At 39.5% G+C, this 15577-nt stretch overlaps 1 protein-coding gene across 2 annotated transcripts in view; it reads right to left on the bottom strand.

Annotated features, from left to right (window-relative positions):
- Positions 1-6512: 6512 nt before the first annotated feature.
- The window catches only part of LOC101849596 (neuronal cell adhesion molecule), an 83264-nt gene continuing 74199 nt past the window's right edge, over positions 6513-15577 (bottom strand). The window contains exon 23 of one of the 2 annotated variants that reach the window (XM_013079995.2): positions 6513-12584. In XM_013079995.2, coding sequence (XP_012935449.1) covers positions 12547-12584 — 38 coding nt within the window. In that variant the 3' untranslated portion in view covers positions 6513-12546. Of the gene's footprint in view, positions 12585-15360; positions 15470-15577 lie in introns of those variants that run through there. The other variant, XM_013079996.2, reaches the window with a different exon arrangement.

The raw sequence follows: 15577 nt of genomic DNA on the forward strand, positions 1-15577 counted from the left end.
TTGATGATGCACGACTGGAGATCTTTTCCAGGAAGCACAGATCCTACAAAGCTATTCCGTCCACCAACTTGTACAGCCCTTGTTCAGCACATTATATGTGCTGCATACCAGTCAGCATGCATATATATGGAGCCGGGCTTTGGAGTGTCAGTTTGAAGAGGAAAGTCCTGCAGAAGAGGGCTGGAAACAAGAAGAAGACTGCTGGAGAATCCTATGGTCTGAGCTCCCACCAATTGCTCAGAGTTGCCAGCCGTTTATGAAATGCTAGTGCAAGACGCAGTGTCGTGGACGTAGCAAGTGCTACAAGTTCAGTTTGAGCTGCACAACAATGTGTAGCTGCACCTGCTGAATTGCAGTGATTAATGCTCAGCTGGTCATGATAATGATTTTACATGCAGGTTTACCATACTGTAGGCCTACTTTGCTTAGCTTACTACTTACTAATTTCCATTGTCATGTATTACACAATGTAATCTGTAAAAATCAGCAAAATCAGTGTTTGGTAGCTTTTCATTCATTTAAAAGATTTCCCTTTGTCATATATTCTAATTCTCAGTCGTCAAAAATGTCAGAAACGATTTTGGTATCCTAAAAACCCTTATTATATATTAGGCCTACAACTTACTTGAACCTTTTCATCCTCTGTTGCCGTTAAGCGTCGAGGGGAGATGCAGTTTTCTATGGTAGGCCAGCTCGGAAGCTCTTCCAGTTGTGATGTTATGTTTTCTTAGGGTTTCTTTGACACCCTCGATCCACCTTTTGAGTGGCCTTCTTTTTCTTTATATTATATTTATAGCCTGAATGCTTGGTGTTGTAGGCTCTCGAGGCTGGCTGGTCAGGTGACATGCGTAACAGGTGGCCAAACCATTTTATCCTCTGTCTTTCTATGTAACTTGTACGGTAAAGGCGATACCATAGAGAATGCCGAAACTTAAGCGGCTGAAGATCGACGTGGACAGGCGCCAGTAGGTGTCTGCTTGACGCCACATAGAGGGCGCCTAAAGCCTAGATCTAAATATATAAGAAAAAAATTACACCACAACACAACTGGTATTTTTATGAAACATTTATTTGGGGATAAAAAAACAACTCGAAATTCCTAAAATATTGCTTAAAACGTAATTAGTGATCACCCTAATTTGACGACGCTGATTTAAAAAATGTAAATGTAAATAGTTTCTGTCTACCGTGAAGCACCAGCTCTCAAATGGCCCTTTAAGATTGTCCCCTGTCCAGTTGGGTGACGTCACGCAAACCGCTCAACCCGAGTTGGCGACGGCGAGATGGCAGAGTTCGCGGCCTCAGTGCTTTCTTGTTGCATCTTCATTTTTAATAACAGTGAAAGCAGTTCACAACAAAGGGTGAGCTTAAGAAGAAGTCACGTTTTCACTGTAAAAAACATGGAAATACGACAGGAAAGCACCGAGGACGCGAAGTGACACCGAGACGCCCTTCCCACTTTCTCAGCGTAATAAGAATGTAGTTTGGATTCCGGTAAAGCCGACAACGCCGATCTGAGCTTAAAGCCGCATGCAGTCTGCCAGCTCTATGTGGGGCAAGTTGGAAATCATAAGGGAATTTTTATACCTTTCCGCGCTTCAGTGGCGGTGGGTAGTAATGGGCTCACGGGCTTGAGCCCCGCAACTCTTCCCAACGCAAAAGAAAATAACGAAATAAGCAATTGAAACCGTTATGACCGCACGCAATGAACACAGAGCTAGGCCTTCTCAGAGAAGGCCTAGACACAGAGTGATCAACTTTTTGGCTTGCTCGTATATCCAATCACTGTTGCCACCGCTTACAACTATAGTAACCTAACAGCCAATCAAATGTCTTTAGGGCTCAGCAAAGATGAGCCGGTTCCCACAGACCCTCGTTAATGAAACTCTTCTTGTAAAAAGGTAGAAGACTTGAAAAAACTAACTAACACTGCACAGAGGGCTCACGCTGTCCTAGCCCTGACAATGGGGTGAACGTTTACGAAACACTTTCCCCCAGTAACACAGTTACCTACGCTCCCATTGGACCTTTGTTAGGTGCTGTCTACTTTCCTCGACTACACGGCCTAATCCAGCTCATGGAGTGCTGTGTATACATGTTTGTTGTGTGTGCCGCTGAGATTTAACAGTTATTAATCATATCAAACCACTTTTGAGGCAACGTTTTCATCAGATGAAAAATAATTAGAGAAGTTTGGAGGTGAAGCATCAAGAAGAATTTAACGTAGAACAAAGAGAAGGAAGACAAAGGTGACTCTTCTCGTTTGAATGGTTCTCAAAATGCCGTGGCTCGCCGTGAGTATGGAAAAATCACCACTGTTTTGTTCTTATTGTTTGCTATTTGGTGGTAAAGAAGTGAACGTAACCTAAGCCCCACCCAAATTTTGGTCCACCCACCGCCACTGCGGCGCTTACTGAGTCAGTTTCCGAAATCGGCGTTCACTATCTTTTCGCCCTGCAGAACTCAGTGCCGACAGCTGCTCTTACTTCTTCATTTCTCTGCCTGTCTCGTCTTGTGATGTGAAGAGTTTTGCAGAGACATTTCATTTCGCATGCGGCGATTTTGCTTCCATGGGTTTTGCTTTTACGGTCCAAGTCTGGCACTGATAACATAATGTTGGTATGAATATTGAGGTGATAAGCTGTCTCTTTGTGTCCATGGAGATGTTTGGGTGAGATAGGAGGGGTGCGAGCTGGTAGGTGACAGCGTTGGCTTTTTGGGTTCGCATTTCTATTTCTCTGTCTATGGACCCGTTTTCAGAAAAAAAAGCTGCCAAGATACATGTATTTAAACGCCTTCACCAGTTTCAGTTGTTTAATGTTGACATGGATGTTCAGGGGACAATATATGTTTTCAGCTCACTTTCATAACTTCTGTCTTTGATGTGCTTATTTTCATGTTGAATTTCTCACAGGTGTTGTTGAGTTCGGTAGTGTGATTTTGGAGGCTTTGTTGGTCATGATGAATAAGACATTGGCCGTCTGCGAACAGAAATTCATTTAGGCTTTCTGGGCTTTGGTTTGCGTCTTGCGTTAATGTGTCCATATTATAACTATGAGGGATAGAACGCATCCCTGTCGTACTCCAGATCTTACGAAGAACCAGTCTGTATTGCCTTCCTTCGTTCGTACTGAGCTTCTGTTGTTGGTATATAAAGCTCTGATATTATCTAACATTTGTCCTCTGACGTCATACTTTTCGAGTGTCTTCCAGAGTTTTGCATGGTTTACTCTGTCAAAAGCCTTCTCCTAGTCTATAAAGACGATGTTGGATTCTTTGTTTTGTTTGATTGTTTTCTCGCATTATAGACCTATATATATCTGTCGTAATGCAAATACGGCATACGGCGAATACAACACAATAAGGTCATTATATAAGTACCGTAGATTAGAGGTGTTACAAGAGAGTAACAAACACAAAATAGAAGGAGGGGAGATAAAGATGATAGCTGTTCGATAGAAAAGAAGGAGCAAACAGCACCAGAGCACCCGCCAACCACCCACACAAATTTATTTAACCACATCTTTTTGGTCAGACCTGCACTCTTACATTATGAATGCTTAAACATTTTTTAGGAAACATTCTACGGCACTTGCAATATAAATAGGTCCTATAATAAGTGCTAAAGATAAAAAACGTTACTAGAGAGAAACATATTACCTGTCCCCGTAGAATATGCAAATTTAGAAGGCCAAATTATGTACAAAAAAGCAAAATTATGCAAAAATTATGCAAGTTACCGTAACACCATTCGCGAGGTGTTTTGCACTTTTTCAATACGAAGTTTCATGATTTCATGTTTTATGTACAGGAAAATTGAAAACAGAACATATATCAGTATCAGTAATTTGTTGTGTATTTGGAAAAGAAAACAATACACATCAGTAAAAAATAAAATAAATTATATAATCTCTGTAACTTTCAGCTGTAGATCTAGATATCTATAGAGGAAAGAAAAATGTAAAAAAAAAAAAAAAAAAGGACATCTGGACCTCTGATGCTGATATATTACTAAAACCAGGGACACCTGTCAAACATGAAACATCAGCAGACATGAGAACAACAACTTTTGATGGATTGAAAAATTGAACATGCTCAAGGAACAAAATCACAACCCATAACCAAGATCTTCTAACAAGGGAAATAACCAACTTTTCACTTAAATGAGACTTATATGGTGATTACGTCCCTTTAGTCACATGGCGAGGCATTAATTAAAATTAAATGTTTTGAGAAAAAAAAAAAGGGAAAAAACCATGAAAAAACGCGGATAATCCAAAATTATGCAAATGTTGCAGAATTACGCGACAAAACGCGGCCGCACAATCGTATATAATCCTATGGGGACAGTACTACAAAGGAAAGAAGGAGAACAGGAAAGCAAGATGAGTTTTTCATAGGATAGAAGAAGGAACAAACCACAACAGAACACTGGCCAACCACCCACCATTACGAGTGCCCCATCCACTGAGAATTCTCCAGCATAAATTCAAAAGGAGCACACAGAGAGACTACAAGTGTCACTAAGTACAGTAGCTAGACACTGGCAAAGAGCTAGTGGCATTCTCCAACAACTGGCCATTTCCTTTATTTTTATGGTATTGGTATACATGATAGCCTACAAACAACGAAAGTAAAATATTTTTTTAAAAGTTTTAGTAGAGGTTTTACAGCGCTCACAACTGCATAAGGTCATATGAGCGCCAGAAGATTAGAATTAGAGGGGTTACAAGAGAGTAACAAACATAAAAAAGAAGAAGGGGAGATAAGGACGATAGATGTTTGATAGGAAAGAAGAAGCAAAACTACACCAGAGCACCCGCCAACCACCCACGTAAAATAATTGTCATTCATCCAAATAATATAGAATCATGATTGTAGTGCTGTCTGTAAATTACCCTACGTCTAAAAAGCCCACCAAAAAAAAAAAAAAAAAAAAAAAAAAAGCAATCAGAAAAACAGATCAATGAATACATGCAGTTTCCGGAACACTTTAAGATTCAACAACTTGTACATTTTGCTCTCATTGGAAAAATAAATGGCAAAGAGGGAAGGGGTACAGTAAAACAGAGCAACTTATGAGGATTAATCTGAAAAGATGGTGATTAGTGGAAAAGAACAATATATAATAACACCCATGTATTCGTAACACATTATAAATAGAAAGCTAAAGATAGAGCGTTGTTTTCATACTTGACACCGCGTCACTTCCTGGCAATGGACACAACCCAGTCGGTGGCAATTGACGCTACCATTCAAGTAACGGTTAAGCAAGGCATAAATGTATAAGTACATTGTAATTGAAGACAACAGGAGAGAAACTGGTGATGTCTAAAATGTTTTTTTTCTTCAAATTCCCGGTGTGCAACAAAATGATGGATGACATAGATCTAATGGTGTATATATATATGATACAAACAGTGAACGTAAAATACTTGCCAACTTACTGGAGTGAATTTAAAATAATTCATCCAAATAATATAATATAGATCTCTTTCTCTCTGTCTATATATATGTATATCAGGAACCGGTATAGATCTTTGCAAAACAACAAATTAAACAAAGTGTAAAATATAAATATATATATAAAAAAGCGAGTTGCATATTTCACATTCATCATATTTTCTCCTATGATTCTGAGAGCTCATTTCCAACCTGTTCACAGATGTAGGACAAAGACGATGACAAGACATTCAACTGAGAATGGTGTCAGCTGAAGACCGTTTCAATACTTTATTTTATTTTACTTTACTTTTCCGATCCAGTGGACACTTGAGTTCTAGCCCTTCGGTCTGTATATGAGACCGTTCCAATAAAAATATGAGGTCAATCCTAAAACCAGAAAACTAAAAGCATCTCACTGACAAACAAAATCATAGCCTTTAACCCTATCTGTACGTCGTGTTTTACTATCGTATCAATACGACGTGGGGAACTCTGTGCTACCACACTTTACAAAGAGAAAATTTACTCGTTAATCCTATCCATACGCTTTGCATAGTAGTCTGTCAAAATGATTTTTTGAGAAATACTGAAAGTTTCAAAGAGATCTTCGCACTGGAAGTATTCTAATATAAAATGTGACGAATACAACCCTGGGGTACAAAATGACCCCAGGGCGTACAGATTGGGTTACAGGAGCTATATGTTGACATCCCTTTTACTTCTCTAGAGCTGTGAATGCTGCAGGAGTTAGTGACAATAAACTAGAAATTAGCTGCAGAAACGTGGTTTCTAAGGCGACTGGGCAATTTAATGGAAAGAGAACTAACTAGCATCTGCGTTTGTCGCGCCGCGACCTGCGAATCCCGGTCGCGGTTTTTGGCATTTTTTGGTACGATTTTTGAATTTTTCAACAACAAAGCTACTTCATAACATATTAGACACGTACAGGTATTTCATACGTTTTAAGATGTTCATGTGTATCTATTTTCAGGCGGAGAATATAAATACATTACATTACATACTGTATTTTATATTGCTGTCCATCTTTTATTTTTCCATTTTTAGTCTTTGTTGTGTTTTAATTTGTTGGTGTGTTAATTAAAAAAAAAAATTGTTGATTTGTTTTTCTTTTTTTTTTGGTGTTTATACAGCATAATGTCACTTAATTTAATGAAGTTCCTGCCCTTTTAAAAATATAAAAGTGTTATGTTAGAGCGTGTCTCCACCAAAACCGAATACTGACATTGGCATGCCTCAATTGAGTCTGATTCCACATGTAATGTCCTGTAGGCCTACTTTTTCTTGAATTACACACGTTTAGGGTTAAAACAGCCATTCTTTGGATAGGTGGACACGCGCCTTAATTTGTTAATTCTTGTGGTTATTTATCCGCGCTGTTCTAATTTTGATTTAATTCTATTGTGAAACCTTTATTTTTTCACGTTTTTACACTCTGTGTGACTACAAATGATATTCTGGACGCTTAAAACAGAGCAAAAGAAATTCGTCTGCTTTAGATTGTTACCTCTATCAACATATTGCTATAATATACGTCGTCACAGAGAGTTGAAAGCTTGAAAATTAAAGGCAACCTTTTTGGCAACTTTTGTCATTTTTTGTGGCAACTTTTGGCAACTTTTGGACAAAAAAATTGCAACAAACGCAGATGCTAGAACTAAAAGGAAAAGAATCAGGCAGTGCTGTCTGTAACTTACTCTAAGTCTAAAAAGCTCACTAAAACTAAACCTAAAAAAACCCAATCAGGAACAGATCAATGAATACATGCAGTTTCCGGAACACTTTAACATTCAACAACTTGTACATTTTGCTCTCATTGGAAAAATAAATGGCCAAGAGGGAAGGGGTACAGTAAAACAGAGCAACTTATGAGGATTAATCTGAAAAGATGGTGATTAGTGGAAAAGAACAATATAATAATATAATCATTTTGAGAGTGTCCAAGCAAAAATGGATGACAAACCATGGGCCAGCGACAATGCAGGTGGCTCTTCATTATTAATATTATTCAATATGACATGTGGCCCCAATTTAGGGCCAGGGTTATATTTGAAGCCCAAATAAGGTCAAGGCTGGGTTTAGTCATTTGGCCTATACATAGCCCAAATAAGGTCAGGGGGGGGGGGTGGTATTTGGGCTATATGTAGCCTAAATGAAGTCACCTAAAAGCAAAATATATCCAACGTTGCAAACAATTTCACAAACAGAAGTTTAGTTGGGAGCTCAGAGATTGCGAAAGCAATACCATGAAAAAAGTTGAAGGAAAATTTACAATTGACAGAATTTGCTATACACACCGTATTCAACTTTCAAGTAACAGTAACAGCTAAGCAAGGTATAAATACATTGATATATTGTCTATGTATTTTTGTATAAGTACATTGTAATTGTAAGACAACAGGAGAGAAACTGGTGATGTCCAAATGGTAGTTTTTTTGTTTTTTTTCAAATTCCCAGTAAGCAACAAAATGATGACATAATGATAATGGCAAAAACAATTTTTTAAAAAAAGAACCTACAATAACCGATACATGAATACATTGCAAAAGTAGAAAACAAAACATTTCTAAAATTTCTACACAAGAAAGAAATAGGATCTAATTTTTCAGTTAGAATGTGGAAAGTGTTCACGGCCTAGCAGACACTTGTTACTTTGTGAACAAAACAAAAGCGTTTTAAAGACCCCATCGACACAAATTTGGATCATTTAGGAGGCAGGCTTCAGGCTCTGCTGTCAGCACCAACCAGGGCTGAGAGGGGTACTCAATAAAAATTCTCCCTCTTGGTAATCGAACCCGAGTCTCCTATGTGTGACAGCGAAGCGTCTAACCGCTACACCACAGACGCCAGTTCTCAAGAGACAGCCCGCTGTAAAGTTTAACAAGGTGTGTTGAAGAGATTTTTCTTCCTATGCCTTTAGAAATCGGAATTCCTTTTCAAAAGAAAAGCGTATTATAACATCAGAGATAGAGAATAAGAAAAGGCTAAAGGTGTGAGTGTGTGTGTGTGTGTGTGTGTGTGTGTGTGTGTGTGTGTGTGTGTGTGTGTGTGTGTGTGTGTGTGTGTGTGTGAAATGTTTTCACCTCAAATTTTGAGCTTTGTAGGGAAAAGACGATATATAAATCCCCAATATTATCAGACCATCATTATTAGTAGAAAGAAATATGACATCACCAGTTTTTCTCTTATACTGATAGTCTTAATAATAAAAACGTATCACCGAAAAGATTGCATATAGAATGTAAATACATTGTGCAAAACACTCTTCCAAGACGGGCTGGGGGAGAGGTGGAAAGCGTAGCCTGTCTGTTTAAAAGATTGAGCATGGGTCATCCTAAAACTGACCAGTGATCACCACAATGGAATGTATCAGTACAACAGAATGTTTCAAGAGGAATAGCTTGCACACTGTGAAAGTGAGTGGCCCTTCTCTCTCCTGTTAGTTTAGTTATATAGTTTAATAAAGACAATTACACACTAAAAGGAGTTGAAACTCATGCTTCCACAAAATGCAGAGGTGGAGTCTGAATACAAGTTCAAAAAGATATAAAAACATAATTTATTTAAATATTACTTAGTCTGCACAATCATAATCAACACAGGATAAGTCTTACAGTACAGACATTTTGTTCCTGTCATTATATTAATGTATTTACAGTTTACAAAGAGGTAATTCTACTGGTGCTGTCATCACACTTACCACAGAAACAGAAAAATGAAGAAATCAAAATTGCGTTGCAAATCATTTACCATATGTTTTTATGTGGCCCTGTGTATATAAGGCCCCATCAATTGTACACCTTGCCGTAAAAGAATTATCTGAACTCTATGGTTGAATAATGTCGGCAAGTTGAATAAATATGAGCAGGTTAGTCAAAACCTTTAGCAACACGAAAAAATGAGTCAAATGCCCCTTTTGAGAATAAAATTCCACGGGAATAGAATAAATTATTAAATGTTCTTTCAAGCCCTACAAGCGGGTTAAAAACAGTTCCAATGTTATGGTAAAAAACCCCCACACAATTGTGAGAAAGTAGAGACTTTTGCTCAATATCTGTAAACAGCTGACTGCGAAAAGCGACTCATTTTGTTGCATTGCTATACATGACGACAATGAGCAGATTTTAGTTGACTGTATGACATAATAGTCTACAAGCAGAATAGAGTACTCTGGGCACTGGAAGGTTACAGTGTTAAAAGGTTTTAAAAAAGAGCATTGGAGTATATTTGTTTATGTCAAAAAAAGGAGACATGCAAATAAAAGAAAAGCCATTCCTGTAAATGAAGTCATGGTGCATTACAGCTTTTAATGACATTTCATTCCAGGTAGAGTACCCATCACGAAAGCAAGCTGTAGTCACGAGTCTCGGTTCCATCCTCTGCTGTTATACCGATGGCTCGAAACATAGTTCAGGAGAAACCACAAGTAGAAGAAGAAGGCACGACTAACTTCAGATTCAAACAGGAGAAACCACAAGTAGAAGAAGAAGGAACAACTTACTTCAGATTCAAACACCAAACTAAAGTCAAACTCGAGCGTGTTATTACAAATCAAAGAAAGAAGGCAGCACAGAGGCAGATTCAGTCACCACACATCTGGATAGAAGAACTGGGACTGGAAAGAAATGACTTTACTGATTCAGCCCGCAGATAATTTTGACTCTGTAGGCAAATAATTTGTGACCGCTTCGTGACCTCATGGGTGGTCTCACAGAAGAATTAATACATACATATCTAAATCTGATAAAACCCTATGTGTGGTATGTAGAAATGTTCAGAGTTCAGAATACAAAATAATATTCAATGACAATGAAATCAGAAAAAGGGCTGAAATGTAAGTGGTCAGGAAAAAAAGACGAGAGGAAAGAGATGCAAAGAAAAGGGAGCAATAGATGAGAACACAAGAGACAGTCAGCCGCTGTGAGTGGCGCTTCGGGCAAGATCCCCCTGGCCTAGATAATACTGAAGTCTGACTCCTCACATCCAGCCAACACTGATTGTGCCTGCAATTTTTTGCCGACATTAAACACATAAAAAAATGATATACTGCTTTTCTTTGAAATTCTAGAGGGTAATAAGTATAATATTTTTCAGAGACTATTCGCTACCTCCGAATTACAAAGTTCAACCTGACATTTCGGGTTATTTTGAGTTACTAAGCCCATGAGGGAAACCAATGTTCTGTTTGCTCTATCCAAATCGTAAGATTATCCGGAGTCGTTAACCAGATATTCAAAGAATTGCATTATTAAAAGCTTGGATATGTTAGGAAACTTAAAATGTGAAAAGTCAAATTTCTTAAAACTAAGTAGGCTACGGAGCAGACAGAACTTTGTAACTCTAAGGTAGTGAGAATTGGCTAGATTGTGATGGAAGTATGTGACGGAGTCACAGATGGCTGGCGCCTTGAGAGGGAAATATACCCAGCAGCAATAAAAAACTTTCCACTTTGTTTTTTGTAACTGCGCCCTTGTTCGCGCGAGTTAGAGAGCGAAATTTTGTATCTTTTTCTTGAACAAAAATTTAACCACGTGGTCACGCGACCCACATGCAAATTAACATGTTTTATGATATAAGTTCCGCCAAAATTATGAAATTGTCTAAAGTGTGTTTAGATCAACACATTAGGGATTTTAAAACCGACAAAACAAGTTACATACACAGTCCAGCAGGTTTTTGTTGTCTTATATTGCTGCACAAGATGCCAAGGTTAAACCCCGACGAGCACTGTTGGGCATTTTGAATACCCCTAGTTGTACTATCGGCCCGTAGCGTGGCATGGAGGCTTCATTGCTCCCATCAACATCCTGAAAGATTGGTCCCAAGTCACTGGAGTAACACCTGACAGACACAGACCAGGCAGACCATAGGTCTATACTGCCCAGGAAAACAGACAGATACTACTCTAGCATCTCTGAGGTCGCTTTCTCACAACGACCAGCTCTACAGACACTGGAAGAGTTATTAGGGAAAGAAGGATACAACGGCATTCAAACACATTCGAACATCGAACAAGGCGGCCCTATAATGGCCATCGTTTGTCATTTTTCCAAGAATTACGCTTGAAATGACTGGGCAAATCGTCACATTCGTCTGGGATGGAGTTCTCTTCTCGGAGAGTTTGGAGACATAAAGGAGAGAAAGAGAGACTAGCAGACTGCTGTGTGCATTAAATAGACAGAAGGGGTGGTGGCAGTGTGATGGTGTGGGGTTGAATATATTCCAACCACAGAACCTAGCCACACATTTTAAATACTATGGTCAACACCAAAGAGTACCAGAATGTTCTCCGGACTTACTCTGCTCCCTTCTTTCAAACCCATATATATGCACACATTCCAGCATGACAATGTGCGCCCACATGTTGCCCGTGTAAAGATGCAGTATCTATAAAAAGCAGCAAAATGTGAATGTTTAGCTATGGCCAGCCTACTCACCACACACGTCAACCTTTGGGCCCAAAAAAGACATAAACACTGTACAATGACTGGGACAAGGCTGGAAGAGTGGAATGGACTACCACAACAACTAATCTTAAAAAACAACTCCCTCGATCAATGCTAATGTGCAGAACATGCCAAGCTTTATCAGTGCATGGGGCGACAATACTTGTTACTGACAGGAAATTTTGAAAGTAAAGGGTAGGCCTACATGTATCAGTTTGTGCTTAAGATTGTGCTACCATATGAGACATGATCAAGAAACAAAAGGTGACACACTTCTTGACATACTTTGAAATATGTCTAGTGTCAGTTTTTGTTTTTTTGTTTTATATGTTGAATAATAAGCACAATACAGGCTTCTCTTAAAGTGGAAAGTTTCTATTGCCGGTGAGTATATAATATACTATATGCAATGGGCCTGAAGGAGCAAAAACCTGTGCCGAAAATGTACGCAACTGGGTTTGAAGAGGCTAGCACCCAGTGTGGGGCTCTAAAATGTTCACCACAATCACTTTGTGAGATGCTACCAAGCACAAATTCCCTTCAAAGAGAAGGACAATGGTCAGATGTTGACACTGTTGCGGTCATCGACCATCGACATGAGGATCTCCGTGTTTCTTGACAACATCTTCGTCGACCGCTAAACATACCTGGACCCAGGTGGAGCAAAACTTGGCCCTGGGAAACGAAAAAAACCCTCCAATAATTGTCCAAGTCTCTCATGGATGCTGTTTTACTCTGTGTTGTTAGTCTCGTTTCAATGTTTTTCTGTATGGTGTTAGTCTCAGTGTCTCATCCATGTCCTCCTATTTCTTCTAGTTACAGGGTTTGGTTGGCTAGAGCATCATCACACAATTATTACATTTTCACTCAGAGGACAGGCAGGAGGGTCTAGGGGGAAACTTCTCAGAAAGCTAAATACAGTATAACACGGACAGGTCGAACACAGAAGACTTGAAATCCCGCATCCGGCGAACTGTGCCTGCGGTCCCGTTTTTTTCTTCTTCATCTTTGTAAGTAAATAATGCAAAGCTCGAACACAAACACAGAATAGTTGAACTATTTACACAGCCGTAGAGGTCTAAAGTTAGTGCCCTTTGAGGTGCCCTTGAGGCGAAATAATATTATAATAATAATTTTTTATCTTTAAACGAAAAAAGGCAAGGTCGATAAAATACCACCTTCCCCCTCCACAGAAGCTGCTAGCTATGCAATTTTTAGCGCGCTGCTCGACACCCATGCCTAGGCCCCAGGCACAAGGACTCTCAGAATCTTTGCTAGGCAGGCCTAGCTGGCTTGTGCGGAGCGGGCGAGAGGAAGGGTCGTGCATCTCATAATCTATTGTTTTGCCGAAGTAGCAATCTTTGCTGCTTCCCTCGATTCTCTGACACAGCCGATGCCATAACACTGTTCACGTATCCCTCGAACTACCGAGGCCAGTCCCGACGAATATGAACTACCTGTGTTATACTGTAATACACTATGGAAACCTGAGAAAGGCTCAATATTTGATACAATTCCCCCCCCCCCCCCCCCTCCCCGAAAAAGGTGTCTAAAAGCCCCCACAGAAGAAAGTTTCAATGTATGTGCTTGTTGAAGAAGGATCATCATCACCATTGTAGGTAGCAGGGAATAAAAAAAAGGGTTTGAGATTTAGTAGATTTTTCAAATTTAATATAAGTTCAACGTTTCGCCCTGTAAAGGGCTTCCTCAGGAATACGATACAAAAAAATAATGGAACATTTATTGACTACAAGCTATAGCAACAAAAGTGCGCGCATACACGTCATGATGTCAAAATGTGCGATAAAAACAGATCGGAAAGACCACAGAAAATTGAAGGCTATGGCAAAAAGTATTATGAATATAAAATAGTACTTACATCAAATCATAGTATATATAACCATTAATGTTAATGTAAGGGTAATTAATAGTGCTAGTAGTAGTAGCGAAGCAGTAGCAACAGCAGCAGTAGTAGTAGTGGAAGTCGCAGTAGTAATAGCAGTAGCAGAAGTAGTTGTAGTAGTAGTAGTAGTAGTGGAAGTCGCAGTAGTAATAGTAGTAGTAGCAGCAGCAGCAGCAGTAGTACTAGTAGCAGTAGCAGAAGTTGCAGTAGTAGTGGCATATATTATCTACATAAGGAAAGGAATTAGTAAAACTTTGAATTCCACACAGGTAGAAAACTTATGTCCGCTCGAAACGAGCTCAAAGGCAAGGTAGAAAAGTACAAGTTAACTCATCCGTATTTCTTCCACCCCACTGTAAAGACCAATCTTCACCGCATCTGTCTACATTGGACAGAGATGGGCAAATAATCATAAATATCACAGTAACTAGGGTAGAAATACCATGTGTAGTTGTATAGTAACATAGTCTTTCAAAATAGTGTGATAAGTACCCTACGTGGTAAATTTTAGGTCTCTCAAATGTGGCTCGTCGATGTTAAGACCACTGAGGATTTGGTGAGAACCCAAGTTCCAAATCCACATTGATTCTCTTTGATTTAGATTTTCTTTTGTAGGATTACGAACTATTTCAATGCCCTGAAGCTGCAGGTTGGAGGCTCCATTGTGACCAGGACTGTTGAAATGTTGGCCAACTGGTGTGCATGAGTTTTTCTGTAGTAGTAGAATCATCATCATCATCATCATCATCATCATCAGCCTTTCTCATCCCAGACCAATGTGTAGGCAAACAAGAATAAGAGTCAGCATATTCCTCTGTGCTAGGAAAAGTTTCAAGCTCTGCTGTGACAGTGGAAGACACTCCCCTGGAAGAAGTGGATTCCTTTACCTACCTTGCAAGTGTCATCAATGGTAAAGGTGGAACTGAGGCAGATGTTAAAGCAAGAACCGCCAAGGCAAGGTCAGCATTCAATCTATTATCAAAAGTCTGGAAAGTAAGCAACATCTCACTGCGCACCAAGATTCAAATCTTTAACTCCAACATCAAGTCTGTGCTCCTCTACGGCAGCGAAATTTGTAAGACAACAAAGACAGTACTGAATAAAGTCAAAGTCCAGACTTTCATCAACAGATATGTATGAGGAGTATTCTAAGAATTAAGTGGCTGGATAGAATAAGAAATGCAGAGCTGTGGCAAAGGACAGGACAGGACAAAAGGATATAGAAGTAGAAATAGGACTAAGAAAGTGGCGATGGATGGGACACACCTTAAGAAAGCCCAGCGGAAACATCACAAGACAGTCACTGCAGTGCAACCCACAAGGAGCACGAGGCAGGGGTAGGCCACGGGAAACATGGAGGAGAGGCGTGGAAAGGGACATGAGAGAGATGAAGCTCACTTGGAACGAGCTTGGAAGGATGGCTCAGGACAGAGATAAATGGAAGGAGCTTGTATGTGGCCTATATCCTGCCAGGGGTGAAAGGCATTGATGATGATGATGATATTCCTCTGTCCTGGGCAATTTTTTCCATCTCTGTCCAGCGGTACCCCATCTCCTTTAGGTCGAAATATAAGTTCCTCCTCTGGGTACAGTACTCTTAGGCCTTCCTTTCTTTCTCCTTGCTTGTAGATTCCACTTTAAGGTTGAAGAAGGGTATCTGCCCAAAAATTCAATGTAATTTTCTTGTGTTGAGGCATTTACACAATCTCCCAGAAAGCTGAGAAAGTTTAGGTACATCCAGAGTTTTTCATGGCAATAATTTATT

Source organism: Aplysia californica, unplaced genomic scaffold (genome assembly GCF_000002075.1).
Source record: "Aplysia californica isolate F4 #8 unplaced genomic scaffold, AplCal3.0 scaffold00070, whole genome shotgun sequence".
Taxonomy (NCBI): domain Eukaryota; kingdom Metazoa; phylum Mollusca; class Gastropoda; order Aplysiida; family Aplysiidae; genus Aplysia; species Aplysia californica.